This window comes from Acipenser ruthenus, chromosome 4 (genome assembly GCF_902713425.1).
Source record: "Acipenser ruthenus chromosome 4, fAciRut3.2 maternal haplotype, whole genome shotgun sequence".
Lineage (NCBI taxonomy): Eukaryota > Metazoa > Chordata > Actinopteri > Acipenseriformes > Acipenseridae > Acipenser > Acipenser ruthenus.
Window position 1 is genome coordinate 19,765,731 of NC_081192.1, and position 18,298 is coordinate 19,784,028.

The 18,298-nt window shown below is 35.5% G+C and overlaps 1 protein-coding gene across 3 annotated transcripts in view; it reads left to right on the forward strand.

The window, feature by feature from the left end:
• The window catches only part of LOC117399837 (thymocyte selection-associated high mobility group box protein TOX-like), a 121,977-nt gene extending 103,941 nt beyond the window's left edge, over positions 1-18,036 (forward strand). For all 3 annotated transcript variants that reach the window (XM_033999243.2, XM_033999244.2, XM_033999245.2), the window contains 5 exons: positions 3,425-3,655; positions 7,346-7,426; positions 7,772-8,134; positions 16,102-16,253; positions 16,861-18,036. In XM_033999243.2, coding sequence (XP_033855134.1) covers positions 3,425-3,655; positions 7,346-7,426; positions 7,772-8,134; positions 16,102-16,253; positions 16,861-16,897 — 864 coding nt within the window. In that variant the 3' untranslated portion in view covers positions 16,898-18,036. The remainder of the gene's footprint in view (positions 1-3,424; positions 3,656-7,345; positions 7,427-7,771; positions 8,135-16,101; positions 16,254-16,860) is intronic.
• The last annotated feature ends 262 nt before the right edge of the window (positions 18,037-18,298 follow it).

Genomic DNA, 18,298 nt, shown 5'->3' on the forward strand with positions numbered 1-18,298 from the left:
TACAGAGAGAGAGAGAGAGAGAGAGAGAGAGAGAGAGAGAGAGAGAGAGAGAGAGAGAGAGAGAGAGAGAGAATATGCTGGTAGAAATGAAATATGCACTACTAAAACAATTACTGTACTGTATGTCAAATGTATTTAATAAAATAAATAACCATTAATGATCAGCTTGCTTACCAAAAATGTAGCACATAGTAGCAAGCAGAAACAGCCGCAGTAAAATCCCACGTTTAAATTCCATCACTGAAATGCAATTTTTCAACACTGGTTAAAAGAAAATCACATAGTCAGTACAAAAATAGGCTAGTTTCTAAAATAGTAATGCAAAGAATAACTTGCAGTTCGGGTGCATGTGAATTCTATATCTTAGAAGTGATCCGAGTGCTAAAAAAGATTACTAGCCGCAGAGAAGAAATTAATTGGTATGTCTCATGGGGACAAAATACCCTAAATCTGTCTGAGAATGTGACATTAGAATTACCTACAATTTGTAGCATCAATTTCTTGTAACATTACTGTATTTTGTAATTTGTCTCATAAATTTTGTACAAGCTACATGTTTGGATGGAAATAAAAATATTTTTTGTTGTCAATTCACCAGTATCAACCAATCCAAATATACAGTAGTGTGCAGTTATAAAATACAACATCTTTTATTTACTTTACGGTGCTCTTGATGCTATTTAAAAAGATCAGGTTATTTTGTCACACACAGTAAAGTAACACTATTTCAATTTGGCAGAATTCCAAACATTATTGAAACAGTCTTTTTTTTTTTTTTTCAATTATGGCTCCCAAAAATATCATTCATCTTTGAAAATTTAATTAAGGAACATACATGCAATTTAAAACTTCTTGAACTTAATTTTGCACAAAGTTTCAGGAGAATACAGTGAATTCTGTAAATGATTTTGGAAGACACCCTGGGGGGACTGGAGTTAAAGACTTTTAAGCATTGTACTCTAATGGAAAGGTCTGAGTTGCTACATTGATAACATTATACAGCACAGATATTCCTGCACATACAGCACCCACTGAACTCATAGGCAGCTTTCATGTATATTGTACATAGATTACAGTGTACTGCAATTAAACAGCAAGAAAAATCTGATTGTATTACACAGTACCTGTTTATTAAAAAAAAGCAAACATATCTCTATTACATTTAGTAAAATGCATTTACCTGTATATACAGTTATATGTTCTTAACATTGAAAGGAAGATACTTTTTTGTTGTATCAACAAAGACAGAATCCATTTTGAGTCATCACATTCATCTCAATGGAATATTAATTTTCTAATGGGTTTTTAAATAAAAAATGGGTGTAAAGTGTTTGATTTAAGCTAGATCATCGTAGTAACTATTAATGTGTATGTACTTTTACACCCTTTCAGTACTGTTGCCTTTTTTGTGCGTTGGTCAGATACTACAATAAACAATATTAAACCCACAGAAACCCTAATTACCATTAGGCAGAATTTGATAATTGTATGTAATGATGAAGTCCTTCACTAATTATGATTTTAAATATATATATATATATATATATATATATATATATATATATATATATATAAATAAATACTACAGTACCTAGTTTGCAAGGATTTTGTTTAAACCTGTAATTATTAAAATGAATATTATGGTGGCAACCTTGTGTTAACCTTCTGCTTCTCTGTTGCTTCTCTTTCTTTTTTTCCTCCAAACAAACTTTATTCAAAATGCAGAAATTACACAAGAGCAGTGATAATGAAAACTGAAGAAAATAAATAAGAGAAATATCAACAGATATACTCTAAAAACTTTTTTTTTTTTTTAAAGAGAATATGATACATTGGAGAGTACAACTTTAAAATACATAACAATCATTTTCAGTTAGGTTGTTTCTCATAACCTGTAATGGGCAATAATGACTCCATAAATATAGGATACAGTTCCAAGGTTAGTCAGGAACAGAGGCAGAAATTGGTGCACAAAGCAGTGCATTAGGTGACACCTCAAATATCATTAGAACATATTTCTGTAATCTGTGGGCCCTGAGGGAAAATTATTTAGTATGCTAAGGTGCAAAATTAATGTATTGATACATCTAAATAAATAAACAAATAACATATATAAGAAACATTTGTATGAATGCAAGTCAGTTGTTCTTAATTTGTTGGCAATTACAGAATGAAAATCTCAGAATTCTACTGCAGCTGTTTCACATTAGTCTTTTTAACTTTATTTATAATGTTGCAAACATTCTGTCATTTGGCCATGTGCCTAAAATGTGTGGTTAATTTGCTCAAAACCTGGTTTAACAGAATGACCATAACATACTGAATGATTATATTTACTGATTATGTTTGCTAAGGTTTGTATCTTGATTGGCCAAGTTGTAATTGTGCAATTTGACTGTCCAGTTAGTAATAGTTTGCTGAATAGTCTTTCCAGACCTACCGTAGTTTTTTTTTTTAGAAACAAAAGAGAAGATTAAAGGTGTAATGGCATCAGTGATGCAGGGTAGTAATCATTTAAATAGGTCACAGTGTTTATAAATGTCAAAATAAATATAGGCTATGTCTAGACATTACCCATAATGGAATCGTAACATCCCAGTGCACATTTCAGAAGTCATTTTCCACAGGTATCTCTGCTCATGGATTATATACAAATAAGCACTGGAGGAGAATGGAATATGCATTATTATTAGTATTCACTTTAGTGGAAATAATGGAAACAAATTGTAGTCTGCTAGTGTTATCATGCGTGACATTCTTGATTTATATAGTATGTAAACTAAATAGCATGTGTGTGGTGGATAGAATCTACTACAAACAAGTCACTTAATAGAAACCTTGGATCCATACAGTAGACAGCAAATATATTGAAAAAAAATAAAATTATATATATATATATATATAGAGAGAGAGAGAGAGAGAGAGAGAGAGAGAGAGAGAGAGAGAGAGAGATATAGATATATATAGATATATATAGATATAGATGTGTGTGTGTGTGTGTGTATATAATTTTAGATTCAACCTTTATGAACAAAGTTGGGTTTTTTTTCAGTTGACTTTTACACTTTTTTCCTTACATAAAACATCCTGTTATAAGACAGCGGCATCCTACCTCGGTTTGTGAGAAAAATACAACTGTAAAAAGAGATCAAACCACCATGGAGCCCTATATATACTTTTGTATATGTGTGTGCAATAAAGGTGCTACCACAGCCCTATACAGTAACTAAATGTGCCTTTTAAAGAGACAGCTTAGAATAACAAATAAAAAAAATAAAAAACATGAGAGGGATTATATGTGCCAGTTTCTTTGTAATTAAGTGCAGTTGGTCAATACATCTGTTTATCTGTGTTTAATTTGCATTAATTGTTCCATTAATTTGTTTACCATCTTCTAATGACTACTAACATGTTGTGCTTGCAGATGAATGGGGCAGAGAAAAGGCCTGCCACAGACATCGGAAAGAAAGCCAAAACTCCGAAGAAGAAGAAAAAGAAAGACCCCAATGAACCACAGAAGCCGGTGTCTGCCTACGCCCTTTTCTTCCGTGACACTCAAGCCGCCATCAAGGGGCAAAATCCAAATGCCACGTTTGGTGAAGTTTCCAAAATCGTGGCGTCAATGTGGGATGGCTTGGGGGAAGAGCAGAAACAGGTAAGGAAGCATTAGCTACAAATTATAAATGAAAAATCTAAATTGTTATGAGGAAACCTTTGTTTCCAGAATGTATGTTATATTTTTTATCACAGAAAATATATATATATATTTATTATACATTATTGACATTTCATAAGTATATATTTTTTAATGCATTCTTTGACTTGCTAAATACATATAAATGCATCTCTCTTTAGTATTGGGTTAGTATACAATTATTGCGCCATACATAAAGCTAAAGCAGTGTTGCTGTAATTATTTGCAGCTTTCTGCTTCTCCTATGTACCTCGGTGAAACATGCAACTGTGTCACTGATTGGGAATGATATAAGATTTCCTAAAGCTGTTTTACCACATTAACTGTTCACATTTAATAAGGATATGGGTTTTTTGAAGAATGTTGCTTAAAGACAATCCACTCTGATATAGTATGGAGAATGAAGTGCATTGCAAATTGACTACTATAGCTGATATGATGGATCAGAGGTAACACCTTTTTAAATGTTATGCCTATGTGACAAATATAGGTCCCGTTCACAAAATGTATTTTAAAGCTGTTATTTCTTCTCATTTGCCATTATTTTAAGAGCTGTAATGACATGATTAGCTGTAGTAATAGATACACCATTGTGGTATTTAAGAGATCATTATTTTATATTGTTTTAAATATGTGTGATCCTCACCAAAGTTCAGTATTAAATATTGTATTGAAAATTGTGCTCTATCAATGACAATGCAACACTGCTGGTCTGATTAGGTGTGCGCAGGGATAAAACCAATTTCTACCATAAATGCATTTCCAAAGTCTGGTCTGTCAGCTGAGGTTATTTGAACTAGATTGAGGATGTGTAAATTGACAAAGATAATATGCTAATTAGGTTTCAAGGCTTAGCTACACAGTCACACAACACATCACTGAGTGTTATTGATGATACATCCCCTATCTCTCCCTGTTCTGCATTGCTATTCAGTATTTAAAAAGCAACACATGACCTCAGACCAATAGCTTATAAACATTACTGCACCCGTAACGTATGGTCATCTTCTGGTCTTGTGATGTATTTACCATAACACCTGTTCTTTTTTTCTGCCCTCTTATTCAAGCCAAAACTCTTTCATTAATGAATTGGAAATATCCCACCCACAAATAACTCTTTGCCATATTTTTCTACAGCTAAATGAAGCATTAAAGTCGTGTTCTAGTTGGACCCCAGAACCTAATACAGCATTACAAAGATAATGCAGTAAATATTGCTGGAGGCTCAAATATTACATTCTAAATTGATCTTCATTTTCAGAGGAATTATCACTCAATAAAGGATCCAATGATTAATTGTATGATGTCAGTTAATTTCCTTGAAAAGGCAAAAAGCAAGTCATAAGCATATGTCTGGGGGAGGAGGGAACACTGTTCTTAAGGTCTGGTTTTTGCGTTAATGATCTACCAACCACTTTGCTTTTGTTCTCATATCTGTTCATTGAAACACAAGCCACTAGCCAAAAGAGGTTATTGCTTGTTAACGAACCACAGCCAAACAAGCAGGTATGAAACAAAGCTGGTTGGCATATGGTTTCTTTCAGAGTGCACAATTCATATTAGGCTCAAGTGAATAAAAACTTAGTATCTCCTGCACATTTCTTATATTGACTCCATAACATTATTGTTAATGTGTTATAGATGTGCAGCACTGACACAAGTGGGAAGAATTACCTTTTATACTCATCCTTTTTTCCCACTGATGTCTCCTTTTTCTCGGGTAGACAAGGCAAGTGTAAACAGTTAATTTGCTTCAATTATGAGCCTGTCCTCCTGAATTAGAAGCAGCAGGGAAGCAAAGAGCCAGAATCACACTTGTGAGGCAGCCAACAATTACTGAGAGTCCACAAACCAATGTCGTCTTCTCCAAATCGCTAGTAATTGCATTAATTATATGTCCAGTCAAGTCAATCAAATAATGTAGTCCTCAGTGGTACTCCTGCAACACCTCAGATAAAATCACAGCTCGCTCTTGGTTCCTTTAATCAATCAATCAATCAATCAATCAATCAATCAATCAATCAATCAAATCAGTCTATTTTAACTGCTTTTGGACTAATTCTAAGAATTGCATGCGTCTCAGGAGTGCTATTAAGTACAATTCAACGGTACAATACTAAACACAGACTGTTTACACGAGTGCTCAGTCGGAGCAAATATGAACAGATTTTTTTATTTATTATTTAAGAAAAGTAAATGTAATACCATTCTCCCAGAGAGGATAACGGTGCTTCTACATGCACACATCAATTTTAGCTGTATCTGGACGACCACCCATCACATTTTGGTGAAATGTCTTGTGGTTATTAGGGTGTAGGTCGTGTTCGATTTTATAATGTGTCTTCATCTATGATGGATTGATTATATTAATGAAGTCTATCATCTTATCATTGTATTCATAAACTGCAACTTACATATTTATATAACTGATGCCTGATGACCGAGCTATGGGTACAATGTTTTATATCATATTTTGATTTGCATTTGCATTTATTAAGAGATGCTGTACTGCCTGCTCTGGATCTTCTACACAGCATCTGTTTAATTGTAAACTGCTCTATTCCACAAATTTTTACATTTTTTATTTTTATTTTGGGGGGCAAATAATAAGGGAAATCACTAGCAGGATAACTTAAGAGTAGTGTTAGTGGTAATTCGATCCAACACGGTTTAGATCATTGAAATAGAGCCCTTTATCTTAATAACCACTTGCCTTAATGAACATGTTCATGGGCATCTTTTATGAGATTCTATTCCTCATGCTGTGGTAATATGTCATGGTGACCTACATTTTCATGGTACAGACAATTACATACCTTGTTTTATGTCATCTATTATGTATTGTACTAGATAAAAGGAAGGATAAATAGCCTTAACCCTATTACAACTCCAATGGTGAATAGTTAAAAGATGCAATTGAACAATACTGTATCATTCTTAAAACACATACAAGATTATTTTATGTATGCCCTATTCTGTTCCATGAGTGACTCAAACCAAATACAGAAGAGAGTTCACAAATCTTACAATAAGACAAAGTCAACATTAAAATAAGTTGCAATAGCAAATATCCTCCTTTGAAGAATGTTCATTTAGGCTCTTTTTTTGGCTGGGTCGTGTCTATATTACTGTGCTATGGAGGCTAGTAGTTCTTTAACTACTAGCCTCCATAATGAGACTCACGCAAGCATAAATGAAAATACAAACTGGGACTGGGCTTAATAACAGACCTAATTACTATTCATTTAGTATGTGATTTGAATGCTTTTTTTTAAAAACGCGAAAGATAAATGATTCTTACTGTTAGCTGCTGTTAGTTTTCAGTTTATGGATTTTCTAAACAATTATTAGTAATAAACAAAAAAAGAGATAATTACATGTTTAAAGGTAGCAGCCTTAGTACTGTTCATTGTCATGCAACTAACCTGGCTTATAGCGGCTAGAAGCTTGGAGCTTGACCAGAGCAGGATACCATGAATGGATTAATAAATGGATTAATAAAGTCTATAAGTGGCTTAATATGGGAAGTGGGAGCCAGATTACGATTGCTGATAAACTTGTAAAAGATATTTTATAAATAATCATTTACTGTAAGTATGTATTCTTATTATCAAATAATGACTCTCAATTATTATTATGTTTAATTCACAGTTATTCAAAAAGAAAACAGAAGCTGCCAAAAAGGAATATCTCAAACAGTTGGCAGCCTACAGGGCAAGTCTGGTTTCAAAGGTAAGGTGCATTATACATTTCTAAGGTTGGAATAATGAGGAATGGGAGTTCCTACCAATAGTTTAGTTTATGGTTTAGTGCCAGAAAGAAATTCATGTTTCTGTGTAGAAAAGTAGATAAATCAAGAAATGTATAGAGGGTTTAAATCACCCTTTTCAGGTGAATATGGTGAATGTCAATCACAAAAATGGGATTTAAAAAACTATGAAGCAGCATTTAATGTCAACAGCTGAAAGAACAGGCTGCATGTAATGACACCAATGGCTAATGGCAGCAGTGGATCTCATTTGAATGAATGGCTTTTAGGTAATGACAAACTCATTTGTTGTATTTTTTTTTTACCAGAGTTACTGTGAGCCCATTGATGTCAAAACATCCCAACCTTCACAGATGATGACCTCAAAGCAACAGGTTTTCCGCAGTCCAACGCAAACTCATTCAGGATTGTATATGGGCTCTCCCTATCACCAGCAGCACGGGATAAACCCCCACATGAACGCCATGCACCCCAACCTCCCCCGGAGTATCGCCCCCAAGCCTAACTCTCAGATGCCAGGGACTGTTTCCATGGCTGTGTCACCACCTCCCCCCCTTCAGATCAGCCCACCTCTGCACCAGCACCTCAGCCTCCAGCAACACCAATCAATCACAATGCAACAGCAATTAGGAAGTCACCAGTTACCACGCCATTCACCAACAATGCAGCAGGTTAGTGCTACATCTAAACTTACAACCCACATGCACCTGTATAGCCATTCAGCCACATTCGTATACTTTTGCTGTCGGGTAGCAATAACATGTGAGTCACACTCTTAAAATGTATGTTACAGTTCTACATCTGGGACTGATTGCAATTATTTGAATGGAAATTCAGAAGGCTTACAGTGTAGTACATTAAACAGAGAAGATAGGTAACCTCTATGTAAGGCATAAAGAATAGGCATGAAATGTATTCTTGTTGTTTAGATTCATCAAGTGCCAAGTTGCACTACAGATCCTGTGTCCAGTGAAAAATGTATATGAAAATACTTCACACTCAAGCATGAACATACATACATTTCAACTTTTTTATAATGGATCTGTAAAACAGTTTAATGTGTTCTGTTAGAAGGAGCCTGGTTGTTTTTCCACTGCAGAGCCCAAGTCCTGCAACTGGCGTCACATGCAGTCAACGTGTGGATTCTGTTGTAGATATTTGAGTTGAGAATGGCGGATCCAGAGGTTATGGTTGTGTTTTTCTTAATTTTAGTTTCTTCATATATTATTCCTTGAGTATACTGACTGAAGCAACGTAATGATGAAAATCATTAAGGCCACCCCTGGCCCTGCTCAGCTCCGAGCCAGATTCAGATGTGTGGTGAGACCAGAGTTTCACAGTGTGGTTCTCGCTCGGCGCAACCAATAGCCAGTGTACTGTGAGGGCCCTCATGGCTCGAATGTGCCAGTGGAAAAAGGGTATTAGTTATTTTGTCAGGCCCCATTTCTAGTGAGTGTTCTACTAGTAATAAAATAGTGTATATTGGATGTCCAAGGCCATGCTGTGCTGTGTAATTGCAACTCCATACTACATTCATTAGTTCATAATGTACCTCAGTGTCTCTGCACATTTTGCTGTAGAAATTGTTTCTAAAATATATATATATTTTTATAATGAAAATCATGTGTTTGTTGAAAGTCTGGAAAGATGGTATTCATAGAATAGCATATAAAGCTTTAAATAAGACTTTGATGCTCTCATGCTACATAGCAAAGGTTCTAGTCAGGCCAAGGGCAAAGGATGTGCATTCTCTTAAAACTTATTTTCGCCTGGACTCATCTGGAATTATACCTATAGCAAAAATAAAAAATAAACTTCTGAATGTGGCAATGTGTTATCGCTGTGAACCCACTCCATTTGTCAGGATTTCCAGTTCTCGTTGCTGTTCTCTGCACTCTGAATGAGGTCAAGAAAGAAATCATTAATATCTGTCATCTTGCTTTATAACCTTACGGGGAAAAGAAAAAAAAAATCTTTGTATGATGTCGCGCAGACAGGTTTTCAATTTTCTTGTGTAATAAACAGATGCATTAGGATTTGTATGTAATTTAAGGTTGCAAAACAACATTGAGATTGATGAATAAATCAGCCGAGAAGACAAAAAACTTGATATCTGATGAAAACACCCTTTCAGACAGGCAGGAAATTAAATTATTTCACAGTAAAGTGTTCAGGGTTCAGTTTTGCTGTGGGCTTTTTAGGAGTTGGTACAGCATCACAGTGAAACTGTTAAAGCTATAGCAATCTAATTAAAGAGCAAATGTCCCCTTTGACATTAAATGAATCTCTTTCAGTGCTTGTTTTATTTTATAGCACTGCCACATGAAATTCCAGGCATATATCAAAACAGTCAGTACCCCCCCCCCCCATGTATCAAACTGAAATATTAACTTAGGGTTTTTGTTTAGTTTATTTTAATTAGACCTCTAGCACTCAATTCACTAAGCCTAATTTATATATTATCAATGTTTATTAATGACTGGCAAAAAAGCAGACACTATTAATTTACTGCAATTAGTGAAGGATTTATGAGGCAATCATTGTCTTAACCTGGTTATATTGGATGCTAAATATCCAGATGCATTGTGTATGTTGTTTTGTTCATTAAGCGCATCATTATGTTACTCATGTTTGTTAGGAAATTACAAGATGACACATTAAACAGTTTGAATTGGTTTTCTTGCTGACTGTAGAAAGTTTGAGAATGCAAGAATCCAATTTAAAATTCTTCAGTGCAATTGAAAAAATAACATAACCCTTCTTTGTTATCTGACCTCCCTTACTAGACGTAGTCTCCTGAAAAAAAAAAAAGGTGCATCAGCTATGAAATATTTATATAACAAGACAAGCGTATTCACAAGTACTTTTATCAGTATTCCGCAGGCAAACTAAACTGTTGTGGCTGAACATGTTTCAAATGTACCTTTTCAGTGGATCATGAGATAAATTTGTCTGAAGGCCAATTTTAGATTAGTACTCCCTCTACTGCCACGTCAATCTCAGAATTTTTTTTAAAAAAAACAAACTTTACTTTCTTAACTTATTATCCCATTTTGAGTTTTTAAGCTCCCTTCTTGGATCTCGTTTTTATAGTAATAGTAATTCTAATATAGTGTAGTGATCTTCATTTGTTTTGCATATTTGTTAGCAGCAAACAAAACAAAACAAAAACTGTGGTTTAGCTTTGGTCAGTTTGAGGCTGAGGGAGCAATACAGAGGGACAGATGGTGTCTTTGTGATTGACTGAAGGAGAAGACTTTTGAGAACAATGCATGAATAGGTAGGATCTAATAAGACACAAACCCAGCCACCTGCTGCCTGCTTCTTTCAGGCAGATTCACTTCTCTACCCCGGGGATTAACTTCCAGTGTACTTTTATTTCTCAGATAAGTACAACAAAAGTCTGCAAATTAAAATATTGGGTTTTCTTTTTTGTTGTTGATTTATGCTCTCTGTTGTTATATTGCAATTTGTATAACAATAGAGATGACACTTTTTCAATAAGCTATCAGTTAATATGGATTTATCTGAAAAAGGATTCAGCTGTCAAAAACGTTTTTATATAGGTGATTTCAATGTATTTGACTGTCCTCAACAGTGTGCTGCTTCTATTTAAAATACTTAAATAGATTTTTAAAGTTTATGGGACTCAAACATTTAGGTCATTATTTTTTTTATGTTTAGGACAGCCAGCGGAATGACCAGGGGCAGCTGGTTAAGTGTTCACTTGCTTGCGGAATCTCCAGTCTCTATTACGCTTCCCTTCTGCTGGGTGATGTGCATTTCATTTCCCCTCTCTCACGTGACACTGGCACATCAACAATGCTGTTCATCCCATCTGTTTAAAGGGCTGAAGCTGGGCTGTGCTCGCTCAGAAATGCGAGTACCCAAATCCGCCGTGCACATGCACAGTAGCAGCCATACGGTGTCCATTTTAGGACATCCTCAGTCGTCACCCCTCCTCGAGTCAATCCTCAACCCTCTCGAGTCAGTCATCACCCCTCCTCGAATCAATCCTCAACCCTCTCGAGTCAGTCATCACCCCTCCTCGAATCAATCCTCAACCCTCTCGAGTCAGTCATCACCCCTCCTCGAATCAATCCTCAACCCTCTCGAGTCAGTCATCACCCCTCCTCAATCAATCCTCAACCCTCTCGAGTCAGTCATCACCCCTCCTCGAATCAATCCTCAACCCTCTCGAGTCAGTCATCACCCCTCCTCAATCAATCCTCAACCCTCTCGAGTCAGTCATCACCCCTCCTCGAGTCAGTCGTCACCCTTCCTCGAGTCAGTCGTCACCTCTCCTCAATTCAGTCATCACCCCCTCCTCGAGTCAATCCCCAACCCTCTCAAGTCAGTCCTGCTCAAGTGAGGGGTTGGATGGAGTCATCTGAATCACCCAATCAAACAAGAACAAAAAAAATCTTTCGGTGCTTCCATTGGATGAAACAGATGTCAGTGTATCTGCTGATTGGTGCATGCGTTTTTACCTTTCTTCAGCATTTAATATGTATACTTTAAAAGCTACGATGTGCAATTTCATTATTTGAATTTGTTTGGATTTAAATTGTAAGGCAAATCTTCCCAGCGTATGGCATCAGACATAACTTTTTTTTTTTGTTTTTGTTTGTTTTTTGTGTAACAGAAAACAATCTCATTTTCTGAAGAAAAGCATTAGAAAGTAGACATTTGTGTCTTTGTGAAGAAAAAGCAAGCTTCTCCCATGTTCCCCATAGTACATGTGTAATTTAGATGCAAACTTAAGTTTCGCCGTTCTGGGTTTACCCAGTCCCCACACAAACACACTTCATTAAATCCAATAAATGACGGGATTTTCAATCAATCTGTTTATTTTTAATAGCGTTTTTCACTTAAGACATCTCAAAGCGCTTCACATAACAACATTAAATTAAATAAAAAGATACTGTACATCGAAACTGTTTAAAAACAGTTATGTCTGATGTTGTATGCTGAGAAGATTTGCCTTACAATTTAAATCCAGACACATTCAAATAATGAAATTGCACATCGTAACTTAAGTATTTTTTTTTAAACACTTACAATATATACATTAAATGCTGAAGAAAGGTAAAAACACATGCACCGATCAGCATCTACAATGACATCTGTTTCATCCAATGGAAGCACTGAAAGTTTTTTTGCACTTGTTTGATTGGGTGATTCAGACAACTCCGTCCAACCCCTCACTCTCCCCTGAAAAAAAAAAAAAAAATCGAGGAGGACTGACTCGAGGAGGGGTGAGGACTGGCTCGAGGAGGGGTGAGGACTGAATCGAGGAGGGGTGAGGACTGACTCGAGGAGGGGTGACAACTGAGGATGTCCTAAAATGGACACCGTACAGCCAGCCATCAGCCAGGACTGGCTATGATTGCCTTAAAAATGTCTGGATGGAGCGCAGCCGGTTAGCGAACACGGTGATCAGGAGATCAGCGCGCATGTGCCAAGACAACAAATGCTATAAATATGAGCAGCACGACTTCAGCTCTTCTCAGTCTTGCATGGTGTGTTACTTTGCGGGAAGACAGAGAATGTTTAAGCTGTTTAAATATTACAATAACATTCACAAGTCTAATTATCTTTGTCTGACTTCGTCTAACTTTTAAATTAATGTTATTTGTCTTATTTGTTCAACTTTGTTCTTTTCACAGTTTTAAACTGCCTTTATTTTGCTCCAGCTGTCCCTTTCTCTCCCGAGGCTGCTGCTCTTCAGCAGTGTTCAGTAATATCTTGCTGTGTTCGGCAATATTTCTTATTTTTTTTTGTTAATTTACCAACCACTATTGCCAGTTTGAGGTAATTGTTTATTAAATATACCATACAGTATATTTGTATTATTTTAATATTATTTATATAATATAAAAATATATATATATTATATATATATATATATATATATATATATATATATATATATATATATATAAACCTATAAATACCTCCAATGTTTTGATTCAAACACAGGCTCCCTTGAGAAAGATATGTACAACATATCAAAATGTTGGGCACCTGGCTCTTTGAGCTAAAATATATATATATATATATATATATAATATATATATATATATATACAGTATATATATAAATCTTGTTGATAGCCGCGTCAGGCTTTTTTTTCGTAGTGTTTTTAAATTATTATTTTTTCGTAGTGTTTGTTTGTAGCTGATATGTCTTTTATTAGGTCAATATAAATTATCTGCTGGTTCATGAAAAAAGAAAAATCAAGTTCACTGTTAATTAGTGTTTTTTTTTAATTTATTTATTTATTTATTTATTTATTTATTTATTTATTTATTTTCCTTTGGCCTTAATTGTGACTTCCATTTAAGGTCTTATTTTTTCCTGTTCTTGGTCTTTGAATTTAGGATTGATTTAGATTCAGGGACAACTTAAATTTAAGTAAATACACATTTAAATTTGAGTACTTTCGGTGTGTTTTAGTTTTTAGTATATTGCCAGGTTTTATTCTAAGTTAATCAAAAAAAAGACATGAATACAGTAGAATTTTTGCTTGCTAATAATTTTGCTTCAATGGAGGAAGTGCAGAAACTGCAGATCAAAAGTTTGGGACCCAGCAGACCGCCAATAAAATTAGTGCAGGTGAATAGTGACAGAGGACGGGCAGACACTCGAACCTTTAACAACTCGTGGTATAAGCTTTCCTTTTTGCTAAGGATCGGGGTGACACTGATGCAGCATGGTCAAGAACTGGAGTTACAGACCTGCAACATCTCTCCTCTAAGTCAAAAAAACACGAGCACTCAAGGGTTCATAAGACATTTGAAATGCGTCTAGGTATGTTAGGGAGAGTGATTATTGCTGTCCAGCTCAGCACTGCTTACCGAAATGCCATAAAGAAGCACAATGAAGTGTCTAAAAACCGACACATACTTACACGCATCATTGAATGCATAAAGTACTGTGGAGCTTTTGAATTGGCTTTACGAAGTCATAATGAATCAGCAACATCTTCAAATCCTGGTGTGTTTCTTGGGCTGGTAGATTTTGTTTCAAAGCTTGATCAGGTAATGGAAACTCACTTGAGGAAGGCCACAGTCTTTAAAGGCACCTCTAAGACAGTTCAAAATGAACGTCTAGGCTGCGTGTTAGAGGTTTGCAGGGAAAATATTGTGAAAGAACTGAAACTGACTGATTATGTCGCTATTCAAAGTGATGAAACCAGTGACATTACAAATATTTCCCAAAGTGTAGTTTTTAGGTACATTGTTCCCAAAACTGGATGTGTTGTTGAGCGATTCTTTGGGTTTACTGAGTTGCAACATGGAAATGCTGAAGCTATTTCCACTGCCATTATGCAACAGCTAGATGCCATATTCACAGAAGAAAGTGAAAAGGCTAGTGTAATGTGTGGCGAGACCGGTGGGGTCCAGAAGTTTGTAAAGGAAAAATATCCAAAGGCACATTATGTCCATTGCTATGCCCATCAACTAAATCTAATAATGGGACAAACAGCAAGTCAAGTCTCAAAGGAATTTTTTTCCAACTTTTTTCTCTCCAAAGAAAACTGCTGTTTTAGATGAAATTGTAAAGAAAAGACTACCAACTGCTCCCCAAACAAGGTAGAATTTTCATCGTCGAGCAGTGAGGACAGTGTTTGTACAGCGCAATTGCCTGTTAGAGTGTTTTCAAACAATTAGTGATTCAGGAGACTTTGACAGTGTCACAGTTAGAGAAGCAAATGGTTTTTGCCATAGCCTCGTGGACCTGCATCTGAGGTGTGAACACCCAAAAATTTTGACCACCAGCCGCCATTGGTAATGACACCTACCAATAATGTGGGAAAGGGGAGATTGCAGTGTTGTAGAAATGTTTGCCTGACTGTGAAACGATTCATCAACCAATAAGAAATATTTCATGCTGCACATTTAAAGTCTTGAAAATAGGTGCTGTAGATGGGTCTTCTTTGCACAATTGTCTGTATCTTTCTGTTGGTCGGGTGGTAAGTGAGGACCAGAGGGATTCTATCATCTGTGTGTTGTATATTGTTATTATATAAAGCATCACAGTCTTTGTGATCAATCAGTGCTATGGAACAAATGGAACAAATTTTGCTCAGAACCAAAAGGAACGCGAGTTTATCTTCAAACTGGGAACTTTCGAACCTCTTGGAATGAACATTCTATTCTAATAATCATGACATCATCCACAGAATTTTTGTATAATTACAATTCTTGAATAACAACAAGTTTACTGAACTGCACCAGTAAGAAATATTTCGTGCTGCACATTAAAAAAAAAAAAAAAACTTTGAAAAGCATATGAGTGTTGGTTATGAAAATCATCCTTAAACTGAATGAAACAACAGTGAACTGAAAAAACTGAAACCAAACTTACTTTGCATATGTTAAGACACTTTCAGCATATTGTCATTTTCAATACCTGTTCAGTTAATGTGCTGGAGGTGTCAGAACACCTTTGGACAGATATGTAGTACTTTTAAGGGCCCTTGCACTTGTTAGATGGGGGTGCCAGGTTATGAATTTGCGGGGAGAAAAACATGTTGCAACTATTGTGTCAATCTTTTATTGCTGTTGTTGTTGTTGTTGCAAAAACATTTGCAAACACGTTTATTAAACTGTCTTTTCTACATTTCTTTTAGGGATTTTCTCTTCAACCAGAATACCAGAACATAATGAACTCAACATCCACAGCTGGACAAGGTGTATCCCCATCAATGGATTATGTTCGCTCAGGGTGCAGAAATCCTCCAGCACAGAATGTGGAATGGAACAATGACTACTGCAGTAATGGGTGAGTAATAAATACACTGTACCCCTAGGGGTATGTAACAATATTTTCAGCCCCCTCTGCAACTGTTGCAAGTGTGAGAAATGAAACATCCCTAGTGGTCATTTCTGAATCCACCTCCACCGCAATGAGAACACACATATACTAGGATATTAAACAGGCAATGAAAATATAAATTATTGTACCTTTTCTAGTTTTGTTTTATTTTCCCCCTAAAAACCGCTGCAAGTAGGGGCTTCCCCTTATAAATGACTATTGTAATGAGAGAGAGAAATGACACTTACTGAGACTGCAGTTATGTTTCCAGTGCAGTCGGCAAATCAAGCTGTTACTCACCAGAGGTGTGATGGTCTAACTCCTACTATTTCCTCAACTCTCAGTCTCCTGCCCTTACCTTGTGTCCTGGCAGTTTGCACAGGATTTACCACGGTGCCAAGTTAACATAACTTTTGTTCTAAAAAGTAGTTGAAACATTGATGATAAAGTGCTTCAAAGAAAGAAGAAAAAAACTCAGGTTTATATTTGAGCACCCACACGTTATTCCTGGCTAGTAACCAGGAGTAACTAACAAATAGTAACTATTTGTTCTTTTTTCTTTGTTTCCTTTTAGTGGTCTGCAAAGGGATAAAGTTTTGTATCTCACCTGAACACAAGAAACACTTTCCTTTACTCCAGAGTTCACAGGAAAGCCTTCAGAAGTTCGGTTGCATTGAGCAGGTTGAGGCAGTTCAACATCTCAATAGTTTCTAAGCACTTAGAACCTCAAAATGTCTATTTGAGCTTCTGATGTTACCCACAATGAAAACACAAATCTTAGTTTGTCTCGCTTATTTCTTTAAAAAAAAAAAATCATAATGGACATTTTTTCTTCAATTCTGAAAGAAACTTGGACAACTTGGCTTTTATGTTGTTTTTTGCTGTGGAGTGCTGCGCTAGTGAACTGCCTTAGAAACTGTAGTGTACTGTATCTAGGAATGAAATCCTAGATTTCTGTGGGTCTTATAGGAAACTACTAAAGACTTTGTTGGCTTGATGTAGCACTCACAGCTAGTCTGTAAATATAATCTATGTTACACTCCCTTTGAGTATAAAAAAGTAAAACTTTTTTTTAGGTAAAATGTAATTTGGAACTGGGTATTTCCAGTTAATTGCGGTCTTAAAAAGGGATACAAATTGGCAGATGTTAATATTTTATGCTTCATTTTTAAGGAAAAAATGGTAAATAGGTCTATATTTTGCAAAAGATTTAGATAATGTTCCAATCGATCTTAAAATGCAAGTTGACATTGTCAGAGTAGCATGAAATATTTGGAAGTGTTAAAAAACACACACACACACACACACACACACACACACACACACACACACACAAAGGTTTATTTTGTACTGCATAGAAATGCTTTTTTGTATTACTTATAGTGTATTGATTAGTAAATGTCATTTAAATCCTTTATGTATAAAACTGCCAAATGCTTATCTGGTGTTTATTAGATGCAGTGGCAGACTGGAGACAGCTAAATTATAATCTTGAAATACAGCTGTGTATTATAATTGTTTCTTACTGTGTCTATATTTAATCTTTTTTTTTTTAATGGCACCTGTTGCGCCTATTTATTAAATAATAAATATAGGTGTTTGTAAGTAACTATGTTAGCATTTAAGGATGTTTCTGTTTTCTTGCAGAACTGAAAAAAAAAAAAACTGTGTGAATACTTTATTCTTATTTAGTTTCTGTTGTGTTTTAAAAAAAAAAAAATAAAGCCAAACCTGCATTTCCTATGCAGAAATCAAACAATGTGGATCAGTGTGGTTATTTACATCCTTGTCTTTGTCCTTCTCAAATTCCTAATTTCCCTGAAACACATTTTCAAAAGTGAGCATTGAAATTACTGTTTGGTGTAACTTGAATGCTCTATTAGACAATTTTTGGGATATAACCAAGTATTCAGGTTGTCCTGCAGGTTCAGCTATGGGACAAGCCTAGCGTATTGTGACCCAATTGTACTTAAAGCCTATCTTTTGAATTTTTCCAGTAGGTTTAGAAGAAG